The 15,124-nt window shown below is 34.2% G+C and overlaps 3 protein-coding genes across 3 annotated transcripts; all 3 read right to left on the reverse strand.

Moving 5' to 3' along the window:
* Nucleotides 1-161: 161 nt before the first annotated feature.
* On the reverse strand, nt 162-3,398 carry LOC123689069 (facilitated trehalose transporter Tret1-like). The gene is made up of 2 exons (XM_045627867.1): nt 3,253-3,398; nt 162-1,786 (listed from the first exon to the last, which is right to left on the reverse strand). Exons 1-2 carry the CDS (start codon nt 3,287-3,289, stop codon nt 456-458), a joined length of 1,368 nt encoding a protein of 455 aa, XP_045483823.1. The 5' UTR covers nt 3,290-3,398; the 3' UTR covers nt 162-455.
* Nucleotides 3,399-4,546: 1,148 nt separating this feature from the next.
* LOC123679929 (facilitated trehalose transporter Tret1-like) lies at nt 4,547-7,208 on the reverse strand. Its single transcript, XM_045617501.1, has 2 exons — nt 7,073-7,208; nt 4,547-6,515 (listed from the first exon to the last, which is right to left on the reverse strand). Exons 1-2 carry the CDS (start codon nt 7,107-7,109, stop codon nt 5,209-5,211), a joined length of 1,344 nt encoding a protein of 447 aa, XP_045473457.1. The 5' UTR covers nt 7,110-7,208; the 3' UTR covers nt 4,547-5,208.
* A 2,830-nt stretch (nt 7,209-10,038) lies between these two features.
* LOC123688831 (facilitated trehalose transporter Tret1-like) lies at nt 10,039-14,859 on the reverse strand. Its single transcript, XM_045627556.1, has 2 exons — nt 14,702-14,859; nt 10,039-11,623 (listed from the first exon to the last, which is right to left on the reverse strand). The coding sequence occupies exons 1-2, from the start codon at nt 14,736-14,738 to the stop codon at nt 10,317-10,319; spliced, it is 1,344 nt and encodes a 447-aa protein (XP_045483512.1). The 5' UTR covers nt 14,739-14,859; the 3' UTR covers nt 10,039-10,316.
* Nucleotides 14,860-15,124: the final 265 nt, after the last annotated feature.

Genomic DNA, 15,124 nt, shown 5'->3' on the forward strand with positions numbered 1-15,124 from the left:
AAAAAAGCATTATATTGTCTGAAAGCAGAATTGTTGTTTTTTTTTATTTGTCATTTCATATCCATCTATTTTTGTTGGAGAAATATTCCAGTGGACATAAGTTTATACTGGAATGTGAAATGAGCACTATAAAGACAGGATAATTAAGATATTTTTCAATGTTTTGAATAATTTTTATTAATTACAAAAATATAATTATCTGTGTCATACCTACTAGTTTATACATGATGTAAATATTGAATTACAAATAATCCTGAGAAATATTCTGCAGCAGTTCTGGATATATTCTCGTACAATAGACAAGTAATATGACTGATCCTTTTTAACATTTCATGTTCAATGAATCATGAGAATGAATTGTACAACTGTAATGTGAACATCAAATTTTCAACGTGTTTTTATGGTTCAATATGAAAGAATATGTGAATCTTTTTATAATTTTCCTAACAGCGTTTTCATTTTGCAGGAGAGTTATACCGATGATTGAGTTCATCTTGGATCTCCTGAAGAGTTTTACCTTTCGTTTCTACCATGACCAACATAACAAATACCACAGCTACAAATCCACAAGCTGATGAAATCCAAAGTAAGTAATCTTTTCCCATAGCACTTTCCAAATCATTGTACAAAAATGTCATTAGAAAATTTCCGAGCAAATTGTACGCTATCAACCAAGACACAACTGCGTTCTTCACTTTCGGTGCAAACAACTCGCCTAAAAATGTCATCAAGATCGGTCCAACACCAATGCAATACATCACTGCGTATATTATCATACAAATTAAAGGCAGCCAAGAGATTTTTTCTATCCCTTCGTAATTGCTATTTTTGAGATTGAAGTAAACACCTAGTGGTATTTGTGAAAACGATATCCCAGCATGGGAAATAGCCAAGAGAAATTTTCTTGGGAACTTGTCAGCAACTACACATACAATTATGGAAGTAACGAATTGGATGATGCTTAAAATGATAGGTCCATCTTCTGGAGCTATACTTACTCCAGCATCCTTCAAAATAGTTTGGGTATAAGCAACCATTATGCTTGTACCAGTGAGTTGAGCGAAAGTTATTCCACCAATACCTATGATAAGCGTTTTTATGGTGGATTTACTATTCAAAATTTCCATAAAAGATACTTTAGATGCGGTATGAAGAGATTCCTCCATTTGGTCCAAGGTTTCGTCATATTGACCATAGCCTCTTAGTTTCATCAAGATCCTTTCAGCCTTGGACCTATCAGATCTAATCATGTAATAGGGAGTCTCCGTCCCGTAAATGAATAATAAAATGGTGTAAATAGCAGAAAATGCTACCAGAGTTAAATGAAACCACAAATAAGAGAAGTAAGCTCCTGCTATACTGGAATAAATCATACCTCCATTCATGAAAATTACTATCGAAGTGCTTATGATACCTCTGTTCTTCGCTTCTGCCATTTCACCGAAATATATCGGCAATGTTGAGAATATTACACCAACTCCAAAACCTGTGAAGAGTCTACCTATAAGGAGTTGGTATACGGTTTTGGTCCAGGTCATCGTCAAATAAGAAATCAGCACTGCAACACCTCCCGAAATTAAAACTGTTTTTCGGCCAAATTTGTTCCCAAGCATTGAGACAGTTATGCAACCCACACTTGAGCCTAGAATTGCAAGTGATGATAACCAACTACTCTCTGAAGAAGTTATTTTTCTTTCTAAGGGATTATCGTCCAATTCCTTCAGTTTCTCCATCATTGGCGATGACCAACCAACGACTGTAGCTGCAAGGAAGGCTCCGAACGTAGCTGCAAAATAAACAAAATATATCAATTATAAACAATTCCATATTGGAACCATACTATAAAAATTCAAGAAAAGCACTGACTGCTTTTGAGCATTCCTTCATTCAATCAAGTCGGTTTCTCAAAGAAAAATAGCAATTAGAAGAAAAGCATAAAGAATGCTGAAAGTCAAATGGAGAACGACTATGTTTGCCTCTATTTCCTTTTACAAATAATGGGAGTCGAATAAGACCAGAGTACATCCTTTATCAAACTATTCAAAAACTATTCCTGAACGCCCAGAAGATATACAGGGTGCGTTCAAAGAAATCATTCAAGTTCTTTAGTGATTCGAAAAAATTGAGCGGTGGAATTAAATTCATTTTCATATATTATATTTTGTGGGATATCAATATTCATTTCGACTGATTGATGTTAACATCACCTGAATCAAACTGACATATCTATTATGTATGTATTTGTTATAAAACTGCTCATTCAAAAGTGAAAAGTGCGAAGCTTAAAGGTGTGTTGTGCAACAACATGAAGTTACAAAGGCTATGAAAAGCTTACGAATGAGCGGTGAATTTTCAGTAATTGCTAAAAGTTCAGTTTTATGTGTTTTATGTCTTCTATAGATTGAAAATGGTTGGCTTTAACTGATAATTTGAGTTTTGAGGAGAGAAAAAAAATAAATTCTTCTTGATATGTTTCTACACTGAAAATTCATTGCCAATAATGGGTGGAGAAACCATGCACATCCTCTTTTCATCCAAAAAAAAGGCACCTAACTACATGAAGTTATTTTCTCCCAAGAAGTTTTAATTTACGCATGCACATCATATATCGTATATTCAAAAAAACCAAAATCCCAATGGAACCCTGAATATATATACCAAATTTTCTCAAATTCGGACTTATTGTAATATTTAGTTCCAGGAATTTGACGTGAGTATATCCTAAAGAGTTGAATTTTTCGGAACCACTTGATATAACTTGAATCACCATACCAAATTACAACTGGTAGAACGCGAGATATGAAAGTCCTATGATCACAGCGTAACCTTCATCTGAATGAGCTGAATTTTGTATGGGATCATATATGACTCAAACTTACTGTCCACACCAAGTTTCAATACAGTCCAATCAGAATTGTGGAAGTTGAAGACATTAAAAGGTTATGCGGACACACAGACCGACAAATAGACAGGCAAACCGATATACACACGGACAAACAGAAAGCAAGACAGACAAACACACATACAGACAGATACGAAATCAGAGTTTTCCAGAATAAAAGCTCTGCATTCTTAGCGAAAAAAAAGTTTATTTTCACAAATGATCCCGGCTTTTTCTTGAGAGAATGTATTAACTCTCATGCATTATGTATAACCAAAGGTTTTCACGTTAATACATTGACAAATTTAATTCCAGCGACAAAGTAACTTCACAACCAATATCACTTAAAATTGGAAAAAATTTTCACTTACCCAAAAAAATAACGCAATATGAATATTGCGTGGCCATTGTTTCTACGTTCTGTCGAACTCAGCCATCAACTTCCCATAACATTTATGCTTTTCATAAATTGTTTGATTTGTATCAATTAGATATTATCACTGATGATATAGATTTGAGGATATATTTCATTGTTATAGATAATGTAGTCTACACCTGAGAGGATGACAGATGGGTTTAAGTTGATCGTTATTATTCATATGGGATTTTACTGCAAATTTTGATTTTTGATTGGTTTGCAATGTTTGTTTTTCATTGATATGTTTTTATTGCTCTGAGTTTATCTGACATAGGTAGAAGGAAGCTTTGAAAAAATAGGAATTCCCAATTTCAAAATTCATACGCAAGATAATAGATAATTCTGAATAACTTTGGTATGGCATCCGTCTGGATCTATGCAAATTTCTACATCTAGGGATTCAACACTGTTGAAAGGGCTAGTATCCAATTACTGTCCTTTGAATCAGAAATTAACAGATCTTCCACTTTCAGTGGAAACAGTTCTCTAAGAGCAGGATGGTCTCAACTCCAATTGATACAGTTGAGTATATCTATATTCCATTGTTATAGATAATGAAGTCTACACTTGAGAGATGACCGATTTTGTTTATATTGATACTTTACTGCAAATTCTGAATGACTTGCGATTTCTTCTCAAAATTTGATTGCTACTCTTTTGTTGCTTTTGCTTCGACTCTGCCATAGGAAGAGAAAAGCTTCGAGCCAATCATTATTTAGCAATTTTAAAATATCTACCCGCACAATGATATTTAATTCTGAACACTTTTGGTAATCTGATACATCTCATGTATTCATTTTTATCTGATTCTCATAAGAAAGGGTTTGTTCCGGGTAGTCCTCAATAGGTTAAATTTTTTAACCCCAAGACTTGAAAATCATTCAATTCAAAACAAAAAGGTACTTTTGGTAATACTCAAAATAATGTATAGTTTTGAACTATTTTGATTTGAAAATAAAAACCGATACCGATGGTAGGAAGGGAGTATTAATTTTTTGTGGATATCATAATTCTGATGCGGAACTGATCGATTAAACAAAGAATCTCAAAAATAAAAATGAAAAATTGAAATTGAAAGAAATATAATATTTTTCATTGAAAGATTAATTTCATTTTTTTTTCGTTGATCAAATGTTCGAAATAATATTTGATCTATCCCCTATCTGAACTGATTATTTGAAACAGTGAATATTCATAAGTGAATAATTTTTTTTTTGATTATTCAGGAATGTATCAAGTTGTCAATTAACGATATTTTTTGTTTGATATATAAAAAGTGTACCTATATGGTAGAAATATTGATAATCCTGATTTGATCTAATCGTCTTTGCTCATAAGAATGGAATTGAATAATTGATCATCTGTGATATTGCTCAATTCTAATGAGAAATAATTCAATGATTTCTTGAATTATTCAACTTGATCTTGATTTGAAAAGTAAATATCATCCTCCATATTATCTGGAAGGAGATTATGATCTGATTTAATAAAATAATAACTCATCATTCTCTCTCCATAAATATAAATATAATAACCAATTAAAGAAGAAATGAGTTGACTCGAATACATTATTATTAACATTTATATATATAAAATAAGTTGAACATCAAGAGAAAAAATTAAGATATAACAAAAATAGTGTAAATAAAAAATTTTATCACTAAAAATCAAGATCTTTAATCGATTGAACCCATTTTACTACTCATCTGAAGCCAGCAAAATTATTTGTTCACAAATATTCATATATCGAAAAATCGATATATTTTATGTGAGTGCATTGATTGCAAAAAATAAATAGTATCTATTTATCTACTCTGAGCGATTGAGAGGCACTTCACTTTTTCTACTTTTCATCCAATTTGATAATCTACTTTCAATACCTGCGTGCTTCGCTACACTAACTATTTTATCAAGAACTCAGTTCGTCCTGTATTTCTTCTAAAGTTTTGCCTTTAGTTTCAACCATAAAAATCTTAACGAATATTGCAGCTGCAAAACCACACGCTGAGAATATCCAGAACAGAATACCGATACCAATTAAATCGTTCAATGTATTGAAAAGAGAAGTCATCAGGAAGGCTAGCACCCAATTAGTGCTTACTAAACAGGAAACTGCCGGACCTTTCACTTTTGGTGGAAACAGTTCTCCAAGTAAAGTAAGCAGAATGGGCCCAACTCCAATGTTATACACGCATACGTATGTTATAAGGCATACTAATGGCAACCAACTTATGCTTTCGACATCATAGCCATTTTGTTTCAAGAAGAAGTACGTACCAAATGGTATCTGCACTAAAGATACCAATATGTGAGAGAGTGTTAGTAAGAACTTTCTGGGATATCTATCAGTTATTGCAGATACAAAAACTGTCATCAACAACTGGGCAACACCGATGATTATAGGACATATTTCTGGAGATATGTTACCTCCTGCTTCTTTGAAGATAGTTTCACTGTACGACGCAACTATGACGGTTCCAGTCAGACACATAAAAGTGAAACCGCCGAATCCCATAATCATGGCTCTCCTCAGGGCTCTACTCTTGAGTATATCTATTATGGAGGCATCGTTAGTTTGCTTCGAATTCTCCTTCATCTCAGTCATTAAATCAGGAACACTTGCTTTATCTCTTATTTTCATCAGAACAGCCTCTGCTGCTGATTCGTCATTCTTAATGAGGTAATATGGACTTTCTGGAGCCACTAGGTAGAAAGCTACAATGAAGATAGCTGGTATAACTGCCAGAACAATGTGAAACCAGAAGAATGGAATATACGGCCCCAAGGAGTATGGAATTAACATGCCAATATTCATGAATACAGTTGTGGAAGCACTCAGTATACCTCTGTTACTTGAGTGTGCTAGTTCGCCACAATACATTGGCAGGATGGTGAAGATACCTCCTAATCCTATTCCAATTATGGTTCTACTGGCAAACATAAGCCATATAACTTTGGACCATGCCATCACCAAGTTACACACAAGAAAAGGTATTGCATGGATCAACAAAAGGGTCTTTCTACCGAATTTTGATGCCAAAAATCCAGAGATCACGGATCCAGTGATTGCTCCTACAGTTGGTAACGAAGCTAAAAAACTATTTTCTGTTTTTGAGATCTTGTAGCCTAGAGGATTGTCATCTGTGCCATTCAGTTTTATAAGCATAGGAGACGGCCATGTAAGAGCAGTTGAAGCAATGAGAAAACTGAGTTGGGCTGAAAAAAGAAAAAATTACAGAGCATTTTCAAATTATTCAAATTCAGTAATTTTCTATGGTAGGCAATCGTAGTTTCGATAAGTTGAACAGATTGAGTATAATACAATGTCGTCAATGAAAAAATAGTTGACTGCATCCTTCTCAATTATGGTATTGTTGTAGATTATATATTTTTTGAGGATTGTAAGTAAACAGTGAACTAGTGAATTGAAAAATGAGTGTCTCAAGTTGTATATCACGAATAAAATAATTCACCATACATCATTCACTTTTTTAAAAAAACAGACACTTTTTCATTGATCCTCAATGAATGAATATGATGGTGTTTTAAACGACAATATATTTTTTTTTAAATATGAAGGATTTCATGTTAAAATCAAACTGTATTTCGAAAACAAATAATTTGTGGACCCTTGTTCATAGGACTTTTTTCTTTGAATTATCCGAGAAATGAAACAAGGATGAGATAATTCTTTTGTCGATACAAAAGTAGATTGGAAGAATTGCCTATTATGGAAATGTGAATTTCGAATATTCAGATATGTATGCTCTTACCTATAAACACTGAAATATACGTAAAGAGGACACCCATTTTGTATTCCTTCTGTATGCTGAACTGGCCGAATATTACATAGCCGACGGATCGAAATATTTATACCCTTTTACGAATATATTATCTCAGCGATTAAGATTAGTAGTCGAGAGAAATATTCATTTGTTGTGTTTCGGTTAAATTGTAACACCTTATCAATGATAAACCGTTATATCTTTAAGTTTAGCCTGTTCCCTCGAAAAAAATCTTGATTTGCAGGTGTTAATAGGGTTCAGAATCGATTACTACTGAATATCCATTAAAATTATTTTGTACCATCGATTGTTTTTTTTTTCACAGAACTTTGCATCCTAATGAGTTTGTGCTCAATCAAAGAACGAAAAACAGGAGCGAAAAGGAGAATTCGAAATACATATGTATTTTGTCTGATGAAAATTTTATTCCAATGAATAGTGGGCTAAGAGTATTCTACTTTTAGCCACATCGCTGAATCAGTAGTCAAATTACCTTTCATTTGATGTATCACAATCGATATATTCTCATTTGAATAAAGTAAGAGGGGTGCGGAGCGTAGGGGGTGAAAAATATCAAATTCAAAAAAGCACAAGATTAAGATTTAAGATTTATTTAAGGAGGTTCCATTTCACTGCGACCTAATGATCTATTCTCTCCTTAATGTGATTTACAGCTCGTCTTTCAGTTCCAGAAATCTAATGAACACCAATATCTGATGGGATGGCTTTAAGGAGGCTAATTCTTCACTTCTACAAGTTTCGTGTTCTAATCAGGTTTTGAGTTGGCTAGCGATGGCGAGGCATTCCGTCACCAGATGATCAGGAGTTTCTTCCTCCTCCTCACAGAATCTGCATTCGTTATTTTCTGTTGGACTCATTCTCATGAGGTGTTTCCTTAGGCGACAATTCCCTGTGAGGAATCCAGTGAGGAGGTGTAGCATATTTTTCCAGATCCAGATACTTCTTAGATCTCGTAGAGTCAAAGTTCCAAAGAAACTTTTTGGAGTGATCCAAACCAGAAAGATTTCGCCAGAGTATTTTTTTTTCGGTTTCTTTCTTCTCCTGAAACTCTTTCTTGTATAGGTACATTTGTCTATGCCACAGAAAGGTTCCGGGCTAGTGAAAGGAGTTTGTGCTCTTTTTCTGGCGAGTGTGTTTGCCTCTTCATTCCCTCTAATTCCCGAGTGGCCGGGAACCCAGATTAAAAATAACTTATTATTCTTGCCTATTCCATTGAGTAACTGAAAAAAGCACAGTGTAAATTGCTTTTGAAATTAAAAATTGACGGGTGCGAGGATTTTCCTTGATAATTCTTCTACCAGTTCTCACATATGCCGACGAAACGAGGTCAGAAACATCTACAACCAAGAGAACGTACAGAGTACATACATGAGGAATTAACTGAAGACGCAGGATGTGGTCAGATGGAGCACGCAGGAGGTTCTGGCAAGACCATGTAGAGAGGACGACAGAAGAAAGTATTGCCGAATGGGCGGAAACACAGATTTCAAATACACATAGACCATTGGAACGCCTCCCGAAAAGATGGAAAGAAAGCTGGAGCTAGATATCACAAGAGACACTACAATAACAGGAAGAAGGCAAAAAACAGAACACAGTCCTATTGAAAAGAGGAAGAAGGAGCCAATATGCAGCCTAATATTTCCGTGACCTCTTAAACGACGTAGTAGTGATTTTAAGCGTAGGAATGAGGTAGAATTTTTCAGCTTCGTGCCCAATTTCAAGCTTCATGCAGAATTTCGTATCAAAAGCTTTTAGAATTGAACAAAATTCCAGCAACATATCGAAAAAAGAATGAAAAAAGCACTGATACGTAAATTGATCACATACCTAAATCAATAGTGATATATATGTATGTATATTTTCGGTATCCTCACATTGGAATTTGAAGCATTCCAAAGCTCCTGACTTCTGGTCAATGCTTTCCTCATTTTCTTTCAAACTGGAATAAGATTTTCTATAATTTGTCCCACTCGCGGATAAGACTAACTTCTCTATCAAACATAATAATTTCATTTTTTCCATTCAGGTCAACCCATGGAAAAAATCTTATAATATTCTAATATGACGCCAAAATAATTTTCTGTCTGGTCAAGTATTCAAGATTTTAGAAAGAATTGAAGAATACTACTGATTTTTTAGTACGTTTTTCGGATATTTGCATTCCGTTTTCAAGACAGAAAAAGAGGTCTATAGTTGATTGAGAAAATGAGCGAATTTTTTCGAGTATTTATTCAGCGGTCTTTGAGAAGTTGGAGAGTTACCGACATATGCTGAGAGGAAGGGTCAGTCATTCAACTTTGACATACTGGTCTCACCTTTTGTGAACCCAGCTTTAGGCATTCTGGCGGAATCGCTTTTCGGATTATTTTTTCTGAAGTGACATATTTCTTTGCTGATTTGATGTTTTGATGGATATGGAGATTTTGATGCATTTAGATTTGGATTAACAGTTCATTGTATGTGAATTTAAAGGTGATCGAGTCACCAGAACCTTAGGAAATTCAAGAAAAAAAATTATCTTTCATTTCCGTGCCTACAAAATTTATGCAATAGATATTTTGGGTGTAGTTATGAAATGAAAATTTCGATCTTCAAGCGGAATTTCAGGCAGATCACATATCAAAGAATATAAGAAAATAATACCAAATCAATTGAGGCGTGTGTATTTATTTATAATAGATTTCAAGCATTTCGCTATATTTCACGTTGAAAGCGAAACCAGAATCATAGAAAACTCGAGTAGATGATCAATATTTCCGCAACATCGAATAAAATGAAGTTGAAATTTAGTGTGAATATTGAATACTGATTATTTGAATATTACAAAATTTCATTTAGAATTTGTTACTTACAAAAAAGATCTCATATCTCCTTCTACAGTGACAAAAAACGTAGTCTCTCTGAAGCATGGCAAGGGGTAAATAAAACGATTTTTATCTAGAAAATATATATAATCAATGTATTCGAAGTTTTTATGTTCTATTTTGCACTTCAATTCACTCCAAACAGTAATAACATTCAATTATTTGTTCAAAAGATGGGATGTGATTTTCAATTTCATCATCTTCATCCATTTTGCACAAACTAACCAATAAGCAACTAAGTATTAAAAAAAATAATATCACCTTCTCAATACATTCTACTTTTATAATCTTAGATGAATCATTTTGAACATCCAAGTGCTAACATTTCGAAACGTTTCATTCAATCAAGAATTAAGCTCGTTCTGTATTTCTTCTAGAGTTTTTCCTTTTGTTTCAACCATAAATGTCTTAATGAATATTGTTGCTAGAAAACCACACGCTGAGAATATCCAGAAAAGAACACCGATACCAATCCAATCGTTTAGTGTGTTGAAAACGGTAGTCATTAAGAAGGCCAGAGTCCAATTGTAGCTTACTAGAGTAGAAATTGCCAGACCTTTGACTTTTGGAGGAAACAATTCTCCAAGTAACGTCATCAAAACGGGCCCAACACCAATGTTATACACGCATACGTATGTGATCAGACATACTAATGGCAACCAACTTATACTTCCAACATCATTGCCATTTCGTTTCAGGAAGAAGTACGTACCAAATGGTATCTGCACTAAAGCGACCAATACGTGAGATAATGTTAGTAGGAACTTTCTGGGATATCTATCAGTTATTGCAGATACAAAGACTGTCATCAATAACTGGGCAACACCGGTTATTATTGGACATACTTCTGGTGATATATCACTTCCGGAATCCTCGAAAATGGTTTCGCTATAGGTGGCTACTATGACAGTTCCTGTCAAACTCATGAAAGTGAAACCACTGACTCCCATAATCATTGCTTTTCTTAGAGCTCGACTCTTGAGTATATCTTTTATGGAGGCATCGTTAACTTGCTTTGAATTCTCCTTCATTTCAGTTAATAAATCAGGAACACTTGCTTTATCTCTTATTTTCATCAGTACAGCCTCTGCTGCTGATTCGTCAGTCTTAATGAGGTAATATGGACTTTCTGGAGCCACTACGAAGAATGCTATAATGAAGATAGCTGGTATAACTCCTAAAACAATGTGGAACCAGAAGTATGACATATACGGTCCCAAGGCGTATGAAGTTAACATGCCAAGATTAATAAAAACTGTCATGGAAGCACTCAGTATACCTCTATTACTAGCGTCTGCTAGTTCGCCACAATACATTGGTAGGATGGTGAAGACTCCACCCAAGCTTATACCACTAATCATTCTACCGACAAATAAAAGCCATATAACTTTGCACCATGCCATCATCAAGTAACATATCATGAAGATCATTCCAAGAATTAGCAGAAGGGTCTTTCTACCGAACTTGGACGACAAAAATCCGAAAACGAATGATCCAATGATTGCACCCAGTGTTGTTATCGACGCTAAGAAACTGTTCTCTGTTTTCGAGATGATGTAACCTAAGGGATTGTCGTCTGTACCATTTAGTTTCACTAGCATAGGAGAGGTCCATGTTAGAGCAGTCGCAGCGATGAGGAAACTGATTTGTGCTGAAAAAAAAAAATAATTGAAAATCATCTTGGTCTGATGAAATTTTAATTTTCTTATAATATGAATAAATATATATCTATGTATATCCAGGTGTCGTAGTTCGACTTAATGACCGCTCATTCCACGAACAGAAAACATTTCCTAACAATATCTGTTCTTTTTCGAAATTTGATTCGAGTTTGATCTGAAAGGATAAGTCAATATGGAAAATGCGGGTTTTCCATTTTCCAAATTCGTGGTCAAATCAATTTCTGTCCGTCCGTCCGCATGGTCGTAAGTACAATAACTTTTTAAAGGAGGGTAGGCGTGGATATCGAATGCCGTAGTTATTTTTGATGAATATAAACTGCAACGCCCAGAAGGAACTGTTTACATTTTATTAATTTTTTTGGTAAAACATAGATAGTATAGCAAGGAGTAAATGATTGAATTTGAGGAAAAAAATCGTGAAGGTTTTTTCATGTAACCAATTTTTGTTACTTGAATACTGTAGTAGTTTTTTTGCAAGTTTTTTTATTTCACAACAAACCAGCTGTTCGAGGAGATCCAAAGTCGATATTTAGTTGTTGTTCAAATGTCTGGAGCACGTGTACGAGTTCACCAGCTAAGTGAATTTGAAAGAGGTCGAATTATTGGTCTACGGGAGGCGGGGTTGTCATTTCGAGTAATCGCTAACCGTACGAACAAAAATCCAACTACTGTTATGAGATGTTGTCCAGCGTGGTTTGATAATGCCCAAAATCGAAGAAAAGTAAGCACCGGACGTCGAAGGGGCAAAATGAAGTTCAAAATCGACGTCTGAGACTTATGACCATTAGAGACCGATTTGCGACAACTCGATCTTTGGCTGGTAAGTGATTAGGAGAACAAGGCCATCCTGTAACTGTCCGAACGGTTTACCGCCGGATAAGATCTCTTGGACTGCAGCATTATCGACCCTTTAATTGACCCTATATTAACTTCTGACGGTTGAGCATCGCCGGTAACGATTATAGTGGTGCAGAGAACGCCAACATTGGAATGTGGAATGGCATCAGGTCATCTTTTTTGATGAATCACGATTTTCCTTGGGTGCACATGATTGCCGAAGAAGGGATAGACGACGTCGGGGCGAAAGACATGAACCTCAGTTTGATGTTGAGCTTCATGTACACCGAACAGTAGAGATTATGGTATGGGGTGCTATTGCACATGCAATTAGGTCGCCTTAAGTCTTTCATCGAGGTGACATGATAGTGCTGTGTTTCCTTCAAGAAATAGTGGAGCCATATTTGTATAGATAATCGCGGTGGACAAACACATATTAACAAATTTATTGAACTAATGCAAACCCTTTTTTTCTCCAACTTTCAATTATTTACTCCTTGCTATACTATGTATGTTTTACCAAAAAAAATTTGAAATTTAAACAGCTGCTTTTGGGGGTTGGCAGTTCTGTAAAGAGATATAGCCTTTCGAAATTTTGTGTTACTGATAATTTCAAAACTTCATTTCAATTTCAAATTTAGCATTCAGTTGTGGAATTAAATTATTTCAAGCTCAAACTGTTCAGTGGTCTTCGAGGATGCAATTTGCATATGCGTTCACTAGCTCCCAGTGGCAGCTACTTTCCATACCATGTATTTTGAAACTCCCTATTTGATTTTCCGACCCCACCCATTAAATTTTCAGTTTACGTTTTGGAATGTATAGCATCCAAAAATTGAATATTCGGAAACTCTTAGGGCTACTTGTATGAAATTGGTACAAAAATCTGTTGCTGTACCGCATTGATTCTCCTAATTCGAGAACACGATACGCCTTATCATAGAATTGAAATGGTAGTGTATTCAAAATTTTTCAAATTTCAAAGTCCACTTTTAGTTTCGGAGATATGAATTTTTCAAATTTTTATTACGATATTCATGGAAATTTTGCACTTTGATGATTTTTTTATCTTTTTCTTCAAGTGTTCACATGTTCTGTGCTGAAAGAGTGAATTATATACCATAGTGTTGAATTTGCAGTATTTTTAGGTACTTGATAGATAATTATCAATAATTTAGAAAAGGTGCAATATTGCATAATATTATTCAAGACATTTTATACAGTTTTGGAGTCGTCTCTCTTCTCTTCTCTCTACATTCGATCAATGTTGTCTTTCAGTAGTTTACGTAACAAGAATCCCATATTGAATTCCTTAAACGAAATATTGCACCATTTTGTTCAATTGTCAAACATTTCGATTTTCAATGAAGGTTTATAAATCCCTCTCGTTTGTTCAAAAAATCTCAACTTTTTGAGAGTCTGGAAACTGAAAATATTTTTTTTCGTAGGATTATATTCCACATTTCTTTTGATAGTATCATCTCAAAGAGATCTTAGTTGGCTAGCAATTGATATACGATTAATTTTTCTAGAAAAACATTGGAAGATGGATGGTTGAAGACTTTGAACCCAAAATGGTAGTTGAATGTATCGGGCAGTTTTGAAATGAAATGTGGGGTAAGGTTTGAGTTGCTGGTTAAATTCATGGATGAGTAAAATTCTCACAATGGTTTCGAAGAAAAGCCATAATGAATGAAATCACTATAATTTGATGAATTAGCATCCACTACGGATCAATTGATTATATCAAGGAGTGCAAAATCAATATTCAATAAAAGCATAAGCTGAATTACAAACAGATATCTACAAAATCTTCCATCCAAACTTATATTTGGATTGGATTTGAATATATTGAATTATGAATTGGATATTGGAATCATGAATTTAGAAAAGGTGGACGTTGTGAAGAATGAGCAAAATGACACATTGTCAATAAGAACATTTTTGGTCTGAGGTTTAGTGGTATAAAAGAGGACAATATAGAACGTTATGAATACTAGAAGCTAGGTACAAGTCAGTCACTTGCAAAAGACTGGGTGATCCAACACAAGTTTTACCTTCAGGACGTGATAATTAATGATGAAATGCAAACCAATTTTTTTTATAAACTATAGTTTTTTGAAAGTGAGGAACATTTAGAATGGATTTTTTTTTCAGTTATCATGAAAATATGAATGAATATCATAGTTCTCCTGTATAAATACACTCACCTATAAACACTGAAATATAAGTATAGACAACACCCATTTTGTATTTCTTCTAAATGCTGAACTGGCCAAATAATACATTTCTGTTTGATTGAATTATTTATACCATTTTGCAAATATCTCTCGTAGTAATCAAGCAATCAAGATTACTATTCAATAGAAATAACAACAATTCGTTATATTATTTCACCTAAAATTTTAATTCCTTATCGAAGATAAACCTTTATATCTTCAAGTTTTGAATGTTTCATCAATCACAAAATTTTTTATTTTCAGGTGTTAAATTGAGGTTAGGTGCGATTATTGGTGAAGATTCATTTAAAATTCTGTACCGATTTATTCCATACTCTTTGAAGCTGAGTAATTAATATAGGCCTTTTTAGAAAATCAATTAGCAAGCGGGAATAGTTTCTCTTGAATTAATTG

The sequence above is a fragment of the Harmonia axyridis genome, chromosome 1 (genome assembly GCF_914767665.1).
Source record: "Harmonia axyridis chromosome 1, icHarAxyr1.1, whole genome shotgun sequence".
NCBI classification, from domain to species: Eukaryota; Metazoa; Arthropoda; class Insecta; order Coleoptera; family Coccinellidae; genus Harmonia; species Harmonia axyridis.

What these genes read in the sequence shown, in the direction of transcription:
- LOC123688831 (XM_045627556.1), bottom strand. Translation starts at nt 14,738, where the DNA reads ATGGGTGTTGTCTATACTTATATTTCAGTGTTTATAG. An exon ending in TTATATTTCAGTGTTTATAG is followed by an intron (nt 11,624 to 14,701) that starts GTGAGTGTATTT and finishes TTTTTTTTTCAG; the next exon opens with CACAAATCAGTTTCCTCATC.
- LOC123689069 (XM_045627867.1), bottom strand. Translation starts at nt 3,289, where the DNA reads ATGGCCACGCAATATTCATATTGCGTTATTTTTTTGG. An exon ending in ATATTGCGTTATTTTTTTGG is followed by an intron (nt 1,787 to 3,252) that starts GTAAGTGAAAAT and finishes TTTATTTTGCAG; the next exon opens with CTACGTTCGGAGCCTTCCTT.
- LOC123679929 (XM_045617501.1), bottom strand. Translation starts at nt 7,109, where the DNA reads ATGGGTGTCCTCTTTACGTATATTTCAGTGTTTATAG. An exon ending in GTATATTTCAGTGTTTATAG is followed by an intron (nt 6,516 to 7,072) that starts GTAAGAGCATAC and finishes TTCTTTTTTCAG; the next exon opens with CCCAACTCAGTTTTCTCATT.